A 19,651-nucleotide genomic window follows, 5' to 3' on the forward strand; every position below is an offset into this window, starting at 1 on the left:
GTTGTTGGTGCCAGACGGGCCGGTCTGAGTATTTCACAATCTGCTCAGTTACTGGGATTTTCACGCACAACCATTTCTAGGGTTTACAAAGAATGGTGTGAAAAGGGAAAAACATCCAGTATGCAGCAGTCCTGTGGGCGAAAATGCCTTGTTGATGCTAGAGGTCAGAGGAGAATGGGCCGACTGATTCAAGCTGATAGAAGAGCAACTTTGACTGAAATAACCACTCGTTACAACCGAGGTATGCAGCAAAGCATTTGTGAAGCCACAACACGCACAACCTTGAGGCGGATGGGCTACAACAGCAGAAGACCCCACCGGGTACCACTCATCTCCACTACAAATAGGAAAAAGAGGCTACAATATGCACGAACTCACCAAAATTGGACAGTTGAAGACTGGAAGAATGTTGCCTGGTCTGATGAGTCTCGATTTCTGTTGAGACATTCAAATGGTAGAGTCAGAATTTGGCGTAAACAGAATGAGAACATGGATCCATCATGCCTTGTTACCACAGTGCAGGCTGGTGGTGGTGGTGTAATGATGTGGGGGATGTTTTCTTGGCACACTTTAGGCCCCTTAGTGCCAATTGGGCATCGTTTAAATGCCACGGCCTACCTGAGCATTGTTTCTGACCATGTCCATCCCTTTATGACCACCATGTACCCATCCTCTGATGGCTACTTCCAGCAGGATAATGCACCATGTAACAAAGCTTGAATCATTTCAAATTGGTTTCTTGAACATGACAATGAGTTCACTGTACTGAAATGGCCCCCACAGTCACCAGATCTCAACCCAATAGAGCATCTTTAGGATGTGGTGGAACGGGAGCTTCGTGCCCTGGATGTGCATCCCACAAATCTCCATCAACTGCAAGATGCTATCCTATCAATATGGGCCAACATTTCTAAAGAATGCTTTCAGCACCTTGTTGAATCAATGCCATGTAGAATAAAGGCAGTTCTGAAGGCGAAAGGGGGTCAAACACAGTATTAGTATGGTGTTCCTAATAATCCTTTAGGTGAGTGTATAAGCATTTGGTTGAACATCAAATGTATGCCGTTTCACTTAATTAAGCTGTCTAATTAAGCTATAATGGCATATGGCATGCTTATGATGTCAGTCACTCTATTCAATGTAATAATGAGACACAAAATGTGTTATATAAGCAGTGATGGAACCTTTGGTATACAGGTTACGTATGTACTGCAGCAAGTAATAACATACGACACAAAGGGTCATGCAGAGTGTAATTTGCAGATTATAGTTTATGACAACAGGATTAACAGCAATAATACCTATAATGACTGGCTGTATCTTTTACTCTAACAATTATACTACTGATGAGTTCATGAGAAATTGTATGTATTATTTAGTTGTTATAAAGGCTTTATGAATGTATGTATAAAGACATCTACAGCAGTATTAACTCACTTTAGGTACATTTATTACACCAAGAATTCATACACAATTATGTTGTTTATAAGGAATGCGTAGCGACATAAATGTTTCTGGAATTGTGATGAATTGACAATTAATTGATGATTCTGTGAAAACATTTTTATATCAATCAATAAAATCCCTGGATTGTTCTGCTCAGAGTCAGAGCAACTATATACAACAGTCATGTCCAATGTCAGAGGAAGAAAGTAGATTTGATTTTCAACTTCTCTTTCTAGTGTTATAGTTTCTATCAAAGCCTAGCTCTTCTCCTTTATCCCAGGCCAGTGGTATCGTCATCCAGCTCATTTATTTCTGGAAGGCAATCCTGACACAATGGACATCATGTGAAACCATGAACGACAGGAGGCAATAAACTGGAGAATAGCAGTAATCTGGAAGAAAGTTCTCCATTTACTCTGGCACCCTTAGCCTTCTGTTCTCTTATCCAGCATTGAAGATAAAAAAAATCAATACGGTAACACAGTGCCAGATAAAAGCAATGGGTGTGAGAGGGGGGAGAGAGAGAGAGAGTGGGGGGGGATCAGACATTTCCTGTCCAGGTCTACATAACCTAACAGTCTTGTCTCAAACTCAAAGATGTCTGTCTGTCACAACTTTCTGTGCATTCCTTCCATTCCCTTTTGATTTTTCACACTGTTTTCTTTGTGTTTTGTGATGAGTTACCTGCACCTATTTATTGTAGTTTCAAAAGGAGTTGAATAATTTTTTTCAGATTTCTTGCCTCAGTTTGAGCTGTATTATTAACTTAATTATATATTGGGTTCTTGAAGAGCTTACCTTTGTAGTTTTTCCTTGTTCATCTTTGTTGCAGTGAAGGCATCCCGTAACTGCAGTATGAAATAACATTACTATTCTGTTGAGGAAAACGAAAAAACAAAAATTATATATACATCCTGTAATATATTAAAGGCTGAGCTAAAAAAGCACAGTTCTGCACATATGCTCATATGTGCATGCTGACTCTTGTTTCACTAAATCTTTACACAGATCCCAACTACATCTGATTAGCTATTACACATATTGAGGACATATTTGGTGAACTAAAGGCACAGATCTTATTTTAAGCAGGTCTGAGATCGTATTTCATTGTTTAAAGGCTGTCACGTATTAATTAAAATCCAAATACCCTGTATTGTATTGATTGTGTTATCAGGCCACAGCAGCAAGGCCCCACAGTATTGATCCAACATGTGTTTTATTATCATTTTCAAGAAATAAATCATTTTTTGTGATTATACAAAGAAACAGACCCTTAGTATGCATTTCATTCTTTCTTTATCCATTTTTTTTTTGTTGTGTTGTAGTGTGCCAGGCAGTTTGTATAGAAATCTTGCCCAACATTCGATCTAGTACCAAACTGATATAGTATATAACATGTTAGTGTTCTTCTGCTACAATAGTAATTACTTTGTTACTATACAGGGACAAGTTAATGTAAGCTGTGTCATATATGGTTAATGCCTAGAAACCTAAGATGTTGCTCAGTGGCAAGTCAAAAGATTTGTTTCTTCAAATGTATTTGAAAGTATCCCAAAATATTTTTTGCAATTTGTCTTCCTGGTATAGCCCTCACAAGGTCTGCTGGTCATAGTCATCTGTTATCCAACCCATATTGTCAAGCTCAGCATTTTAGTGGTTGCTGTCATGCTGATCAGAGTCTTTAGACATAGATGGTGTCAGTGTTCACAGGATGTCATATCTTCATCAATGGTCACCAATGATCATCATAGAAAGGGGTGAATCTGTTCATCCATTTGTCTAGTAACAAATATACTGTATAATCAATGCACAGATAATCATAAACAAAGCACTGGTGAATGGGCCTCCAAGACGTTGTTTACCTTGAAACCAGCTTTTTGCTCTGATAAAATGTACACTAACATTTGGTAAACATGTTTGTCCCAGGAATACTTTCCCATATGGTTTGTTTTAAATCATGTTTTTGGCATTCACTTCCCAAAATTGATAGTCAAACTGTTCCCCACTGTAAACAATCTACAGCAGCTTAACTTGATAAATAATTGCAGAAGATTGAATGGATTACTACAAGTCTTATTGATACAAGGGAAAGAAACGCTTCCACCTCTTACTACAGTATATGCATGCACTATCCAATAGGACTGAATGACTTACACAGAATAAACAACTAATACTTTTAATGAAAATGTTTGCTTTTTTCTTCACTTTGGTAATTCTACAGTACTGACTTGAAAACATAATGTGCAGAAGCAAATTAGTGTTCCACCTTCTAGTTGTACAACTGATGGGGAAGATCTTGGTCAAGTGGGTAGTTAGATTTTTGTATGCCAAGCTGGCTATAAAAAAAATCTATATTACATTAAGTGGGGCTACTTTTGAGAAAAGCAAGCTCACAACCACTGGCTAAGTCTGTAGAAAACTGATAGGTCAAAATAAATTATGTTCCTCATGGAGTGGGTCTTCTTATCTCTCTATAACAGGGGAGACGACAAGATCAATAGAAGGCTGTTGTATAGTTCTTGTAATTACCTACCGCTGACTTTTCCCCTATCCAGGCATGTCACGTCTTTAAATGAAACATACAGTACAGTAGTTACAGCATTTTTAACAATAGCTAGTAAGAGGTCCAACAAATACGCACACTCGATAGATTTAAAACACTGTCAAATTCTGAAGTATCTCAGACTGGATGATTTAAGATTATTATTATTAATGTCAAACCTCAACAATTACATATGCCATATGACATATAATTATACATAAGCCATATAAGTAGTTTTCACAAGTCACAAAATTGTTGGAACAAATAACGTATTAGTACAGTGTCGCCATAAACCAATTTAAAAATCCGCTGTGGGAGGTCGTTGAGACTGAAGTAACGGTTCCAACACCTTCTGTGGCATCCTAGCGGTTGCCTAACTCTGTCGGCTGTAAGGCTTTCTCATAATGGACTAAAGGCGAGGGTTCTCGGAAGGACAGCTGCTGCTAGCAAGACTAATAACTCGCTCCTTGGAACGGGTATTGCACTTGAGATTTTTCCCCAACGTTTGTTCTTTTGGAACCTTACTTTAATGCATGACATTAGATTTATACGCGATAATTCAAAGATAACGAATGGATCACGACCCCTGGCTTCTGTTTGGGCACTTGACCCAGACTTCCTTCCTGCATATGTTTTTTCTCACTTTCCCTCTCCTCTGCTGGGCTTGATGAGACATAGAAGACGACGAAGATAATGGCATGTGGCTTTGCTTTTCCGATTCGGAGCTTATCCACTTGTAGATCTCCAAAATAAGGGACATATTGAAAGAAAAGACGTGTGATAATGAGGAGAACTAATTAAACTCAGATACTGGTTGGAAAAAAGAAAACTGATGGCGAATAATATATACAAACGTATGGCGGGTAAAAACAAATCTGCCCAGAGGAGAATTGTTTTAGGCCGTGGGAAGCGAGCGAGCAAATGGTCTATCATGGTAGGAGGGTGCACTGTCCGGAAAGGCAGGTGAATAGAAAGTAGGCATATCGCGTAATTATCACAACCCATTCCTAATTTCCATATAGTGTGGACCTTGGCCAATCCCTCATCGAAAGCCACAAAAAGTCGTCAAGCATTATCCTCCATCAAAATTACACCGACATGCGCAATCTGCACATGGGTAACACCATCTAATATCCCTTATTTCACTGACCCCACTCTCTGACTGTTACTATTTGTTGGCTGCGGATGTATCAGCAAAAGGCAGCAGGAGCAACTTTCACGAAACTGACAACATGTCCCGTCGCAAACAAGCAAAGCCTCAACATCTCAAGTCGGACGAAGAAGAACTGCACACTGATGTCGCTTCACAACATGGTATGTGAAATACAAACACTTTTATGCCATCATTGATTTGTATATGGATACACGTTGTCTAGGTTATATGCTTCCTTTTTCTTAGACACGTGTGGTTTCCAAACTACTACACATATTAAGTTAAATTAAATACTTATTATAACGCTTCCTAAAAAATTTATATAAGCATACATGTTTTAAATTCTTAATAGTATATTACTATTTATTTTACATACCAAATGTTTGCAAATAGGACCGACATAAATGGGGCAGTCTGTCAACTTTATTTAAACCTATCCTGTCTTATACCAATTTCAAAGACAGTGGTTGCCTAAGAATAAATAATGTAAATTGGCATGGGTAAATGCAATGTTTTAAGTACAAAATAGTTCTGGAGAGTGACTGATTTCGAAGCACACTTTCGTGAGTTCGTGATACTTTTAGTGTGAAGGAATATTAAAAATGGTTACATGAACAGAATTTTGAAAAGGAAGATGTTTTACAGAGCACCAACCACTCTTTGTTGACCTAATAAGAGTTCTATTTAACGGTATAATTTCAATTAATAAACTACATACTAGTTACTGTGATTTTGACTTAGTTTGGCGTTTTACTGAGGAATTGTTCAGATAGATGGGCCTACGTTATGAAAGAGCTAGGTCCCAGCTATAAGTCTGGTGGAAACATTTTTAAGATTTTTGTATTCTTGCACCGACAATAAAAATATCTATGCCTTCATTGATTGTTCATAATTTACCTAAAATGAAAGCCCTATTTTTGTTGTCTTCCTACGATAAGGGTGTTAAGTCAAAATTTATATTTTGTAATCTGTAGGGCAATTAGATTATCAACACAATTAAAGTAGGTAGCCATTAAATACTATAAACACATGCAATACAAGAAATGCTAATATTTAAAGATGGCAAGCCTGGGGAAGCAGTTCTCAAATATGAATTTTAGTTTTCTCTGCACAACACATTGTTGTTTCTCTGCATCCTAAAATTGGTACTTGTTGAAACGTGTATTTTCCATTTAGAAATATTCGTTGTTATTTTAAATATAAGTTTTTTTTATCATAAGTGTTACTTCTTTTAATAACTAGAAACAGTATTCTCTATTCAACTACCAATAATAGGCTAAAATCTGATTTTGCTGCATCGGTGGAGGTTTCTCTTGTTCTTATAATTGTAATGAATATCATATTCCATATTAATTGTAATATTAAGTTTTCAAAATACTTAGACCTATATGATTAACAGAAACATACATTTCATGATAACCTAGACAAGAAGTGAATGTGTATTTAGGTTTTGATTGCAATCCTTATTAAAACCAGCTAAGGTCAAATCTAATATATAATATATATATATATATATATATATTATGATTATTATTATTTTTATGTACTGGAATGTGTGCCCCAGTTGTATACATTTAATTGTGTTAGGGGTTGTAGCATAAGGTTTGACACAAGGTTTGACACAAGGTTTGAATGTTTAGAAGTCAAATAGTTTAGTCCAAAGACCCAAATTAAAATGGATTGATCTCAATTAAGATTAATCCTACTATCCAGCATATATTAAAAAATATGTGTTTCAGTAAAACATTTATATTATTTTTCCAGCCAATGTCAAATATTATATGTTGAATTCATTAGTTATTCAGTGTTGCTAGTCGAACCACTTATTTTCTAGAGTATATGTGTTTGGTTGTATTTCTGACTAATACGGAAAATTTGGCATTAGCACATTTTGTGAGAAAAACCCTGAAAAAATTTGATTTCATTCAATGTAAACAAGGCCCCCTCATCAGACTTGGGGTGTGCTTTGATTGAGCCTGCTGACTTAACCTTTGTCCCCCACACCAAGCAAAGGGCCAGTGCTGTATGTCAGGATCATAATGCAATTAGTACATCTATGCCTTTGAACTCTGAAGCTTATAGGCAACATTGTCAAGAGGAATCAATGCTGGGCATCTTGATCTTTGATTTGATCTTAGTGTTTTGGTACTTTTAAAATTAATATCAATATTATAATTTTTTCTCTCCACAGTAAACAATTGGAACACTGATATTTTGGTTATTATCTGTTCATGTGCTTTAATCGTACATTGTGTATGTTACCAGTAAGTTTAAAAAATGAGTTTTTAAATATTCTTGAGGTAGCTTTCTGATCCAGGTCCAACTTTCCACATTCAACTGTGAAAAAGAAGTGTTTTCATTATAAATTAGAACATTATTTTAAATATGTTTATAAAATCCTAATTCTCACAGAATCATGGCAAAATGGTTCTGTTTGTTAAGTGACTTTTCATTGGGGTCTTGAGACCACCCACATAGATGACACTGATTCTCTACTGAAATGTTTTGTATGTGGTTTACACTCTGTGTGCTGAATGGCTATTATTAGGGTAATTGTTGTGATAATGTATTGACCACACAATACTCCAGATATTCTTGGACACACACACAAAATATAAGATATTATTTGAATATCAAAATCAGTGCCATTATTGCAAACAATAGGAGCAACATTACAAGGTCTGTTGAAAGTTGTTTGTTTGCCATTATTTAAAAGAGCACACAAACAAATTATAGCTCTAAGTCTTTGTTTTTTGAACCTTCAGTGAATTCATTTAAAAAAAAGAATAAAATAACAAAAATGGATTACAATATGTTTACCAATGTATGTTTTTAAGGGGAAACAAGCTTTTAGTCATCTTCTTCACTACACTGAATAGGAATCAATTTAGGCTGCACATTTAGTCAGGCAGTCCAAGTCTGACATATTTTTCCCACTAATATGGTCTTTTGACAAAACAAATCAGATCTTTTCACTGTTGATGTGATTGGTTAAACGATCAATTAATGAGAAAAGATCTGAATGTTGCTGCCTGTGTAAACACAGCAATAGTGTAATTTATGCTGTAACTTTCAATCCAACATTACCCATGTGGTTTAGTCATCTGCCTCCTAAACACACACAGCTTGAGCAGATGCCATGGCAATGGCCCGGTTTCCTAAAATATTCTAAGCTTCATCAGAAGCTTTATTGATTTCAGCGCATTTAGAATTTGCTTAATAATACGTCTCAAGCTTTCTAGACTTGTTACATCTACTGGCATTTCTCTCAGGATACTATACAAAATGACAGATTAATTGTGTATCTTATAACTGGAATAGTTATTGGATATCTATTAACTGGTATCTATTAAACTGGGTAAATTATTAAGCAACATCATTGTGTTTTCTTGTCATATTTTACAAAGATTGTTAATTCAAACACTGTCTTCAAAGGCATGGATTAGGTATGATTAGTTCTGAAATTACCTGACACATAGAAAACAATGTGCCTTTTCGGGTTTAACATTAGGTCTGGTTTCACCTTACTATAAAAGGAGTCCCACAGGGGTCAATTTTAAATCCTTTACCATGTAATGAATACAATATTGATCTCTTTAAATCACTTTTACCTACAGCATAACTGTATGCAAATTACACTGAGGTTTCTGCTATTGCCTCAGTTAACCAAAATTCAACTCTTAATGGAAGTTAAAAAAAGAAGGCCTAAATATATTTCTTTTTCTCAAATCCACATAAAAATGTATCTGAATATGTATAAATGCATGTATATTGGATTGTAATGCCTCTCATTTCGTAGCAGAAGTCAAATAATTCAGTCAACCATTAGATGTAATATACTACAGGGCACTTATCTTTTTTTTTTATGGACAACAGGTTCAGTGCACATCATTGCATCCTATACCAGACAGAAGGTTAGGCATCTCAGTCCTTGAAGATCAATGTATTGTAACATCCTCCCCTGGAATAATGAACAAACAATTAAATAACATTCTACTATTGCTAAATTTACAATCACAAGAAAACAGGATACATAGAGAGACAGAATGACATGACTGGCACTAACAAACCCTTTAATTTACATCACAAATCAGAGATAAATGTCTTGTTCACTGAAGTCTAACTCTCTCTGCACTCAAATCCGAGAAACAGATGTGGGCCAAAGTTGGCCATGTGGGGATCAATGCCCGATAAACTTTTATCTGGGCACTGCCCATATAAATAAAGTGTTAATAAAGGAAGGGGGTTCCCACGTCAAATTGATGAAACCAGATGCCATTTCAGATGCCATGTCACTTGACACCTTTTCTGTCCAGATTTAAAAACATAAGAACAACCAAAATCTGTTTGAAATCGAGTGAGGTTGCTGTGTACGGCTCCTCCCAACACATATTCTCCAAATTCTTGCAAGGCCAGAACAAAAGGCACAAGGTCACAAAATGTTTTTCTTTATCTGAGCTTCAATCAACAAAAATCTTGGCCAAACGTAGATAAAGTATAGACCATGTATGAAGATAGGAGGTTTTCCAATCAAGTTTCTCTGAGCAACTTTTTACAGATGTTACCATAACAGACATTACATCTACAAGTCATGCCATCCCAGACAGCCCACCTACAGACTTCAAGTAAATGCTTGTATTTTATTCATATTGAATGCATCTTAAGGTGCGCAAGTTATGTATGTTTCAAGTTGTCTAGTTCAACAAAACCCTGGTGGTGCTCTGTTGATAATTTGTTAAGAATATTAATAAATTCAGTAATTAATCACAATCATGATAAATGCAACCAAATTCTCCAACAGCTCAACTTTGTTTATAAAGCCCTCTTGAATAAAATATATGAACATCTGCCGTATGTACTATACATGATTGTTATATTCTGGAAACGCTGATCGCCACACTCAATCAAAAAGATGGCTAACTGTAGAGGTCCCACTGATTACAACAGAATTAGGTACATTTGTGTTCAGTTCTTTTGCACCCAATGTAGGGAGTGCACTCTGCGGAACTCTCTGCAACTTGTTGAGGACCTCCTAGATGAGGTATTTGTTTGCTCTTGTAATGTTGCTTGTAAATCTTTTTTTCATGGTCCATACATGGTCCTTGCAAAATGTGTCTTGAGTCTCAATTCACTCAAACCTGTGTTGTACTTTTTACGCGATAAGTATTCCTCCCATGGTGAAATTAACTTACGGTCTGGTCTTGGGTACTACATAATCAGTGCAACAACTATGCTACAATCAGGGCAATCCTCCTTACATGTGTGCTTTAAGCATGTTGGCAAGGGTGTAACCTCTTAATATTATTAATAAAGATACTGCATAACCATTGCTATGGCATATTTTAATCAATTCCATCTTAGGTCTCAATAAATAAAATATAAAAAAAGTTTCCCAAAAAGTTGGGGCTGCGTAAAATGCAAAAAAAAAAACAGAATGCATGGCCATCATTTATCCCCATATTCAATCAATCAATCAAATTTATAGTGTATTTTCAAAAATCTTAGAAACATTTGTTTCCCAATAACTGAATGCCTCCCTGAAAACAAACATCATTTATGAAACGCTCCAGTCCGGTTTAAGACCCCATCATAGTACTGAGACTGCACTCGTGAAGGTAACCAATGACCTTCTAATGGCCTTAGACAAAGGTTCCGCATTCATCCTGTTGCTTCTTGATCTTAGTGCTGCTTTTGACACTACTGATCACTCCTTTCTCTTAGAGAGACTGGAAACCCATATTGGGCTACATGGATATGTTCAAGCCGGGTTTAAATCTTATTTTTCATATGTATGGATGGCATATCCTCTGACAAAGCAAAGGTATGTTTTGGTGTTCCTAAAGGCTCGATTCTGGGCCCATTATTGGTCTCACTGTATATGCTGCCTCTGGGTGATATAATCCGGAATCACAATGTAAATTTTAACTGTTATGCTGATGACACAAAGTTATATATTTCAATGAAGCATGGAGAAGCCCCAAAATTAGCAACTTTGGAAGCATGCGTTTCAGATATTAGGAAGTGGATGACAGAGAACTTCTTGCTTTTAAACTCAAGAAAAACAGAAATGCTTGTTTTAGGACATAAGAAACAAAGAGCTTTGTTGGCAGATCTCACTATGAACCTCAACGACTACATTGTCGTATCCCAAAAAACTGTAAGAAACATCTGCGTTACACTTGACCTTGACCTCTCCTTTGATGAACATGTCTCTAGAGTTGCTTATTTTCATCTTCAAAAAATCTGAAACTTTCTATCAAAAACTGATGCAGAAAATCTAATCCATGCTTTTGTTACTTCTAGATTAGATTACTGCAATGCTCTTCTTTCCGGTTACCCTGATAAATCAATAAACTTCAGTTAGTGCTGCACACGGCTGCTAGAATCCTAACTAGAATAAAAAAAATGTAACACATTACTCCAGTATTAGCCTCTTTACACTGGCTGCCTGTTAGGGTTAGGGCTGATTTTAATGTTTTGTTGTTAACCAATAAAGTCAATACATGGACTTGCTCCTACTTACCTCGCTGAAATGATCCAGCCATACATACCTACATGTAAACTTAGATCGCAAGATGCCGGCCTTTTAATTGTACCTAGAATTTCTAAACAAACAGCCGGAGGCAGGGCCTTGTCTTATAGAGATCCACTACTGTGGAATGATTTGCCAGTTAAGGTTAGAAATGCAAACTCAGTGCAAACTTTCAAGTGTCTACTAAAGACTCATCTCTACAGCATGGTCTATGATTAAGTGTAGTCTGGCCCAGGGGCATGAAGGTAACAAGAAAGGCTTGATACTGTCCACCCTTGCTGTCTTGCCAGGTGGACTCTCATCGCCACTGGGATGCCCTCCCTCTAATGCCATTCGGGGATAGATTCACTGGCTTGTTGTTGTCTCTCTGTTGCGCACTTGTGCAATTGGGCTGTACTCTGCTGGCAATACTAGGCCCACATTCAGGGTGGTAGCAGATGGTGGGGGTCCCTTGGTAGTTGCTTGGCAATGTGGGTGAATTGATTTCCTGCCTGTTGGGCCCTGTCCGGGGCCTCCCCCGTTTTAAACTTAGGATGACGTGAGGTCTTGGCCCACACCTGAGGAATACCGGGCTTGAAATACCCTTTGCTGTCCCTGTCCAATTTCAGCTGCCACTGTGCTGACACCTCCCCCCTCCCCAGTGTTGTCCCTGTCCTTGTCCATCTGGTCATGCTTCCGACCTGGACTAAGTTTAAATAGACTCTGGACTCAGCCCACATACATTTATTAATTATTACAATTTGTACTCTTAATATGTTCACCAGGCACAGCCAGAAGTGGACTGGTGACCCCTCTGAGCCTGGGTCCTCTCTAGGTTTCTTCCTAAATTTCGGCCTTCTTAGGGAGTTTTTCTTAGCCACTGAAATTCAACACTACTCTTGTTTGCTCCTTGGGGTTTAAGGCCGGGTGTTTTGTAAAGGCACTTTGTGACAACTGCTGATGTAAAAAAGGCTTTATAAATACATTGATTGAATGCAATTGGTCAACTGAGGATAAAGAAAAACTTACGAAAACCAAGAAATAGGCTAATTAAGAAAAAGTGTTCAAAATTAACTGTTCATGAGTCTATTATTTGATGGATAGGTGCTGGTACCTCTACCTCGTCAAGAACAACATTAAAGAACATGTCAGAATGTTTTCTCTTGCTCCATTTGTATTCCAAACAATTAGAATACATTTTTCTCACGATGCTTTTGTATTCCCAATTAACCAGTCATGTGTTGATTGCTATGTGACTTAAATTCTATATAGCTACCAGAGGAACTGATAATTGGATGTCATGCGATCAATTTCTGGAGATATGATTTTGATTGGCTGAAGTCAACCCCAATTGGTTGCAAATAATAGTTTAGTCCACCTTACATTTCTCTACATCTTCGAGTTTTACATTTTCTTATTCATGCCGAAGTAGTAGTTGAATACATCGAAATGCAATGGGCTATATTTGAAAACGTATTCATGGCATTATCCCGTTCCATGCCCCAAAGATGGCCTAATTCCATTCCAAACGGCCGTAACATGGCACTTACGATGCACTTCATAAAGAGCGAGCTACGTGGTGGTTTGGGAAACATGCATAAGTCTGTCGTAACAAAATCCCACTTAAGGTCGTAAATGCTACGCTATCGGGAAACCGGGCCCTGGTTAGTTATGTGATTTTCTCAAACGTGTTGCTGGCATCAAATTCAAAGTTGGCATATATTTTTCAAGAAACATAAAAGGGTTGTATAGTTTTTCCTTAAATAGCTATTGTATAACTGTATAAATACAGTCTCCAATGGAGTAATTTCAAGTAAATGTATAACATTATGTGAAATGTTTTATGAAATATTTATATTATATGGTCACAGACATAGTGTCGCATGTTTCCCTGGCTTACCGTAATATGATCAAGTGTTGTGAAAAGGTATTTGATAATTCTGCTTTGGAAATCAAATTTTTAAATGTATTTCTGTTTTCCATGCAGCTTTACTGGAGGGACTGGACGAGGAGGAGAGCCACAGTGGTAGTGAGGAAACGCATGTGTGTGAAAAGTGCTGTGGTGAGTTCTTCAGCTGGGCCGAAATATATGAGCACCAGAGAATCTGCAGTGAGGACTCACCTCGAGTCCTTTTCATGAAGAAAGATGAAAGGATGGCTGGACCTAAGGGATCCCCAGCTGGATTCTCCCCAACCCCCAGCCTGGCCCACAGTCTGGCCCCAAGTGACTCAGAAGACTTTCAGTCTGCAGACAGAGGATTTGAGCGCATAGAGCATGTAAACAATAATGATATCGACAGCACAGACATGTTCGAGAAGATGAACATTGGAGAGAGGGAGGATGAGTCCATGGAGGTAATGCAACAACACCACAACAAACAAAAAAAGTCCCCAAGCCACCAGAATCCCCTGAAATCAACAGCAACCGTCCCTTCATCTCAGTTGTCCGCTGTCACCAGCACAAATGTGACCCTGGAGATTCTTCACAGTACTCGTGTAGCTGTGGCGCAATTCTCCCAGAGCCTACACAGTAGTGGGTCAGTTGGTAAGGCAGCAACAACGGTCATTCCTGTGATCCTGGAGCATCTACTAGCTCTCCAGCAGCAACAGGTCCACCAGTTGCAACTTATTGAACATATCCGTAGCCAAGTGGCCGTTATGAACCGACAACCTACACAAACAGCACTGAACCCAGTCTCCAGGGCCCTATCCTCCTTGGCAAACAACCCTTTCCCCTCTCAAGTCTTCATTCCTCCCACAGTCTTACCACTGTCTGGGACCATACCCTCTTCAATCAATGGGCAAGCTTCTGTGTCTGTGGAGTCTGTGCTTGAAAGGTCACACACACTGTCCTCACAAACTTCATATGGACAGGCTCATATAAGAGACGTTAGATGTACCTCCGCTCACTCTGAGCCAAACTCTGCCCCTCCCCCTACTAGCTGCAGCAATGTGTCTTCATTGCTGCCTTCCTACACAGGTTCACACTCACACCCAAGTGGTAGCTGTACTCAGACCCTGACATCTTCCAGCCCACTGACCATGTATGGTCAGAGCAACAGTCTCCTCAGCTCACCATCCAGTCAGCCATTTCTACCTCAGAGCTCTCAGAGCAGTGTCATCTTCCCCAACCCCTTGGCCAGTATTGCAGCGACCACTAAGGCCCTTGACCCGCTCTCTGCCCTGATGAAGCAGGGTAAGCTGCCCAAGGTGACCATGTTTGGTACCAAGCCCTGCCCTGAGGAGCCCTTCTTCAAGCATAAGTGTAGGTTCTGTGCCAAAGTGTTTGGCAGCGACAGCGCACTACAGATTCACCTGCGCTCTCACACTGGGGAGAGACCCTTCAAGTGCAACATCTGCGGAAATCGCTTCTCCACGAAAGGGAACCTTAAAGTCCATTTCCAGAGACACAAAGAAAAGTATCCCCATGTTCAGATGAACCCTTATCCAGTGCCGGAATACTTAGACAGTGTGCCAACGAGCTCTGGTATTCCTTATGGAATGTCATTACCAACAGAAAAAACAGGTGCCACTTGGCTGGATAGTAAGCCTGTTTTAGCAACTGTACCAACTTCAATGGGTCTTCAGGTTTCCTCCACTCTCACTAGTATGGGAAGCTCAAGTGAATCTCTAAGTTTCACACCATCCATTAAATCTCCCTGTAGGCCCTCCCCAGGCTCAAGAAAATGTGTGTCTTTATCACCAAACACTACAGGAAATGAACCTAACATTTCAACTGCTTCAAAGTCTCCACAGTCTAATTTTGAGCAAGAAGCTCCCCATGTCTTAAAAGCAAAGGAAATTAACTTGCCCCAAAACTGCATGAGTAGACACAGGGCAAGTCCAGTTAATGTGGCAACACGGATAGCCTTGATGACTACATCCACACCAGAGCCCAGTGCTCCCACATCTCCTGTCTCCAACTCCTCACCACTGTCAATACCCTCTGACCCATTTAATGACAAATTTCAATTTGGTGGTCTCCTGGCCTGTATACAAACATCAGAGACCTCAAAGCTTCAGCAACTAGTAGAAAACATCGACAAGAAAATAAGGGGCCCTAACCAATGTGTCCTCTGTCACCGTGTGCTCAGCTGCCAGAGTGCACTAAAAATGCACTACCGCATTCACACTGGAGAGAGACCCTTTAAATGTAAGGTGTGTGGCAGGGCTTTCACCACCAAAGGCAACCTGAAAACACATGTTGGTGTCCACAGAGCAAACCCTCCTCTCAGGGTTCAACATTCATGTCCCATCTGCCAGAAGAAGTTCACCAATGCTGTAGTCTTACAGCAGCACATCCGCATGCATATGGGGGGTCAGATCTCAAACTCACCGTCAATGGACCCCCTCCAGGACCTGGACAAAGATCTCTCCTTTGAGAAGAAGAACTTTGATAGCCTGAGTAGCTATGACAATGAACAGATGGATGACAACTCTATCGACAAGGAAGAGAATAATGATGGAGAAGAAATGACAGAAAGTATGGATGAGGTTGTATGTCCAGGCAAACACTTGAAAAATGTCACTAGTTCTCCAACAAACTCAGAGGCTGTTGTCTCAAGTATTGCTGCACTGGAGAACCAAATGAAAAAGATTGACTCCACTGTTTACCTAAAGCACTCCTTTGGGCTGAAAACAATGATGAATGGGTTAATGGACAGTGAAAGCAGTGCTGGTATCCACTACTCTGTGGGTGATGGACAGAACCACAATGCAGCTGGCAGAACATCAGTTTCTGAATCATCCAGGTTCATGCATGTCTCGGTGTCACCAGAAAAAATCTACACTCACCTTAGCAAATCCTCACACAGTGGAGTGTCCCAAGAGATCACAGCCTCAGTGAAGAAGGAGCAATCTGATTCACCCACCTCAAATCCAGTGTTGGAAAATGGAGTTGCACTGGATCTGAGAGGGATGTCACCTAACAGGCAGTGTGTGAAACAAGAGAGACCTTACAGTATGTTATTCCAGAGTATAGAACGTGGTAAGATAACCATATGAAATTAAATTATATACATCACTACAATGATGAAAAATATGTTCATATGTACAAAAGCATGTCCCTACATTTGCAATTTCTACTCTCTGTCATTGTTTTAAGATTATATCGTGGATCCTTAGCGATTGTATGTACTTTCAATGTACTACATTTAAATTATTTGAAATTACAGGTAAAATGTGTCTTTACCTCAGTGGTGCATACAAATGCATTGAAAAATCCATACCGTACGTAACATTTTGATCTCTCAACAGATCAAGAATCTACAGCTCCGGAAAAAATTAAGAGACCACTGCACCTCTTTCTTTCATTTCCAGAAACATTGAAAAGGAAAGTTTTGAGTGAGGAACAGAACCGTTCAATTTGCAGTGGTCTCTTAATTTTAACCCTTCTGTTCCTCACTCAAAACCTTCCTTTTCAACGTTTTTGGAAAGGAAAGAAAAAGGTGCAGTAGTCTCTTAATTTTTTCCGGAGCTGTATATACATGAAGTGCATTTACGAAATCCTAGAGTTACAATATTTTTCTTTTATTCTAGCAATGTTTGACCACATCTCTAGATTCTGCATTTTGTGTGCGTTGTATTTCAGAACAGCCCATTTCTGAAACGCAACTAGAGAGTATATCATGTATATTACTTTGTAGTTCTGACTTTTTTCACTTTTAAACTTTGGAAAAAAGTATTTCACAGAATGCGTTCTTATGTCCCACAACTTGTGAAAGTCTCAGCCCAAAACATTACCTTATATCTGCCACTTTCTGCTTTCTGAGAATTCAGCTTAGTTGTTTGTAGCGGAAATGCTGATGTAAAAAAATAAATCTGTATTTTGTCTTTACTGTATCTTCATACTCTGATCAAACACTGCTTTTCCTATTAATATGCATTTCAGTACATGTACTTCTGCGGATTTGAAAGAGCCTGTCCAATGCAGTGAAAGAACAGGAAGCTTCTACCATAATAACACCCAAGCTGTCTCGCGGGTGAGACTATCAACTCCTGGGGGTTTAAACTTTAAAACATCCCTTTATCAATTTTTTTAGGTACCAGCCAAAGCATTCCTGCCCTTGTTACCAGCACTGCGCCGAGCATGATCAAATCTGAAATGAATGGGCACAATCATCATCCAATGAACTTCAACGAGGGGCCGCAAAATCCATTTACTCTGGTGAGTCCAGGTATTGCCTCTTTGCTTGGGCCATCTCAACCTCGACGAACCACCAAGCAGCACAACTGCCACTCATGTGGAAAGAACTTCTCTTCAGCCAGTGCCCTACAAATCCATGAGCGGACACACACCGGCGAGAAACCATTTGGCTGCTCCATCTGTGGCAGGGCATTCACTACTAAGGGAAACCTGAAGGTACTAAATGGGCACAATTCTTATGGATTGAAATTACTTTATTTGTTACCTATTCACAGAAAATACTCAGTACCTGTTGATGAAATAATTGTAGAAAACTATGAATAACTGTAATGGATTTGTTTTATTTCTTCCCCCTCTCCCTCATTAAGGTGCATATGGGCACTCACATGTGGAACAACGCACCAGCCAGAAGAGGCAGGCGTTTATCAGTGGAGAACCCTATGGCCTTGCTGGGTGGGGAGGCTGCGATGAGATTTGGGGAGATGTTTCAGAAGGACCTGACGGCAAGGGCTATGAATTTGGACCCAGGGTTCTGGAACCGCTATGCAGCAGCTATTACCAATGGTCTGGCAATTAAGAACAATGAGATCTCAGTAATCCAGAACAGGGAAATTCCACAGCTTCATGCCATGACAGCAGGCATGGACAGAGTCAGCACAAGGGGAAGCCCATCAATGACCACTCTGGAAAAGACAGCTATGGACCTTGGAGTTCACAGACACTTTTCTATGTCATTTGAAGAAAATAAAGAGATTGGGATCAATTGAAATAAACTGATTCGTAGATTATATTAATAGATTATCCAAACAATGTAGAGAATAAATGATTGATTGATTTATTTGTTTCTATATTGTATTATATACTGATGAAAATGTTTTATTAATTGATAGAACTATAGCAATTCATTATAGTTTTATTTTACAGTTAATACACCAACAATAACAAATTGTTTGACTTTTTCCATGATGCATTTTGTGGTGCTTACTAGACACATGCAATATTACAGAAAAAGGGGAAAGTGTAATATACACATGGAAAGAGAATAACCATATAATCAATAATCAATTGCCCAAATGCTGCTAGCTAGTGAAAACACACATTTTTTCATAAGGTCTCACATATTTCCAAATGGTGTGCTAGAAGTTACAAAAGTGTCATTCATTTACTTACCATCCTGGAAGGAACACAACAGTTGATTAGGACAAAAACAAAATGTGTTTGTTCTCTTTACTGCCTCTTACAATTGAATAGGTTTGAGATCATGTAAACAAATTATGCAATCCTAAGGATAGAGAATAATTTCATAAATTAATTAGATGTATTCTGTCTTCCTAAATACTATTCCTTATAATAGTATGATCACACTTTGTACCAGAGAAATTTGCCTCTTTTCTGCATGAAGAGTACAAAGACGCTATTTTTCTAGCGCATTTGGGCAGGATGGCCTAAAAAGACTGTTTCTGACCTCTCATTCAAGCAAAACAGACAGAAATTTCTGATGAATGTATATCATGTAGTTCACAATATTTCATGCCTAAATAAATACAGGGCACAGTAACAGTCCACACAGCTCTTGTGCTGTCTTCCTATATTGTAGGATGTTTTAGACTTAATGTCAAAACATAATGAACACAAACACAAACTACAATTTTATAAAATGTTCCAAATTCATTGAAACCAATGTAAACAAAATTGTTATAATCAAGAGTATTCTTACGATTAATGTATTTTTGGTTTACAATATTAAATGAACAGCAATATTTTCACTTTAATATATAAGTCTCTGATTTTGGAGCTGTTGGTATCATTTTCACATTGAAAAATTTGACTCCAACAAAGGGTTAGGTTTTAAAT

At 38.5% G+C, this 19,651-nt stretch overlaps 1 protein-coding gene and 1 long non-coding RNA gene across 3 annotated transcripts; one reads left to right on the forward strand and one right to left on the reverse strand.

The window, feature by feature from the left end:
• Window positions 1-407: 407 nt before the first annotated feature.
• On the reverse strand, window positions 408-14,505 carry LOC109615580. The gene is made up of 4 exons (XR_002196577.2): window positions 14,420-14,505; window positions 13,775-13,897; window positions 2,245-2,320; window positions 408-435 (listed from the first exon to the last, which is right to left on the reverse strand). It is a non-coding gene; the product is annotated as an uncharacterized LOC109615580 (long non-coding RNA).
• On the forward strand, window positions 4,952-19,357 carry sall3b (spalt-like transcription factor 3b). Of its 2 annotated transcripts, none has more exons than XM_020045147.2 (4): window positions 4,952-5,302; window positions 13,640-16,639; window positions 17,694-18,013; window positions 18,166-19,357. In XM_020045147.2, exons 1-4 carry the CDS (start codon window positions 5,221-5,223, stop codon window positions 18,562-18,564), a joined length of 3,801 nt encoding a protein of 1,266 aa, XP_019900706.2. In that variant the 5' UTR covers window positions 4,952-5,220; the 3' UTR covers window positions 18,565-19,357. The 2 variants fall into 2 exon arrangements, with proteins under 2 accessions (XP_019900706.2, XP_012988448.1); XM_013132994.3 differs by having other exon boundaries at window positions 13,640-13,714.
• Window positions 19,358-19,651: the final 294 nt, after the last annotated feature.

Source organism: Esox lucius, chromosome 10, assembly GCF_011004845.1.
Source record: "Esox lucius isolate fEsoLuc1 chromosome 10, fEsoLuc1.pri, whole genome shotgun sequence".
NCBI lineage: Eukaryota > Metazoa > Chordata > Actinopteri > Esociformes > Esocidae > Esox > Esox lucius.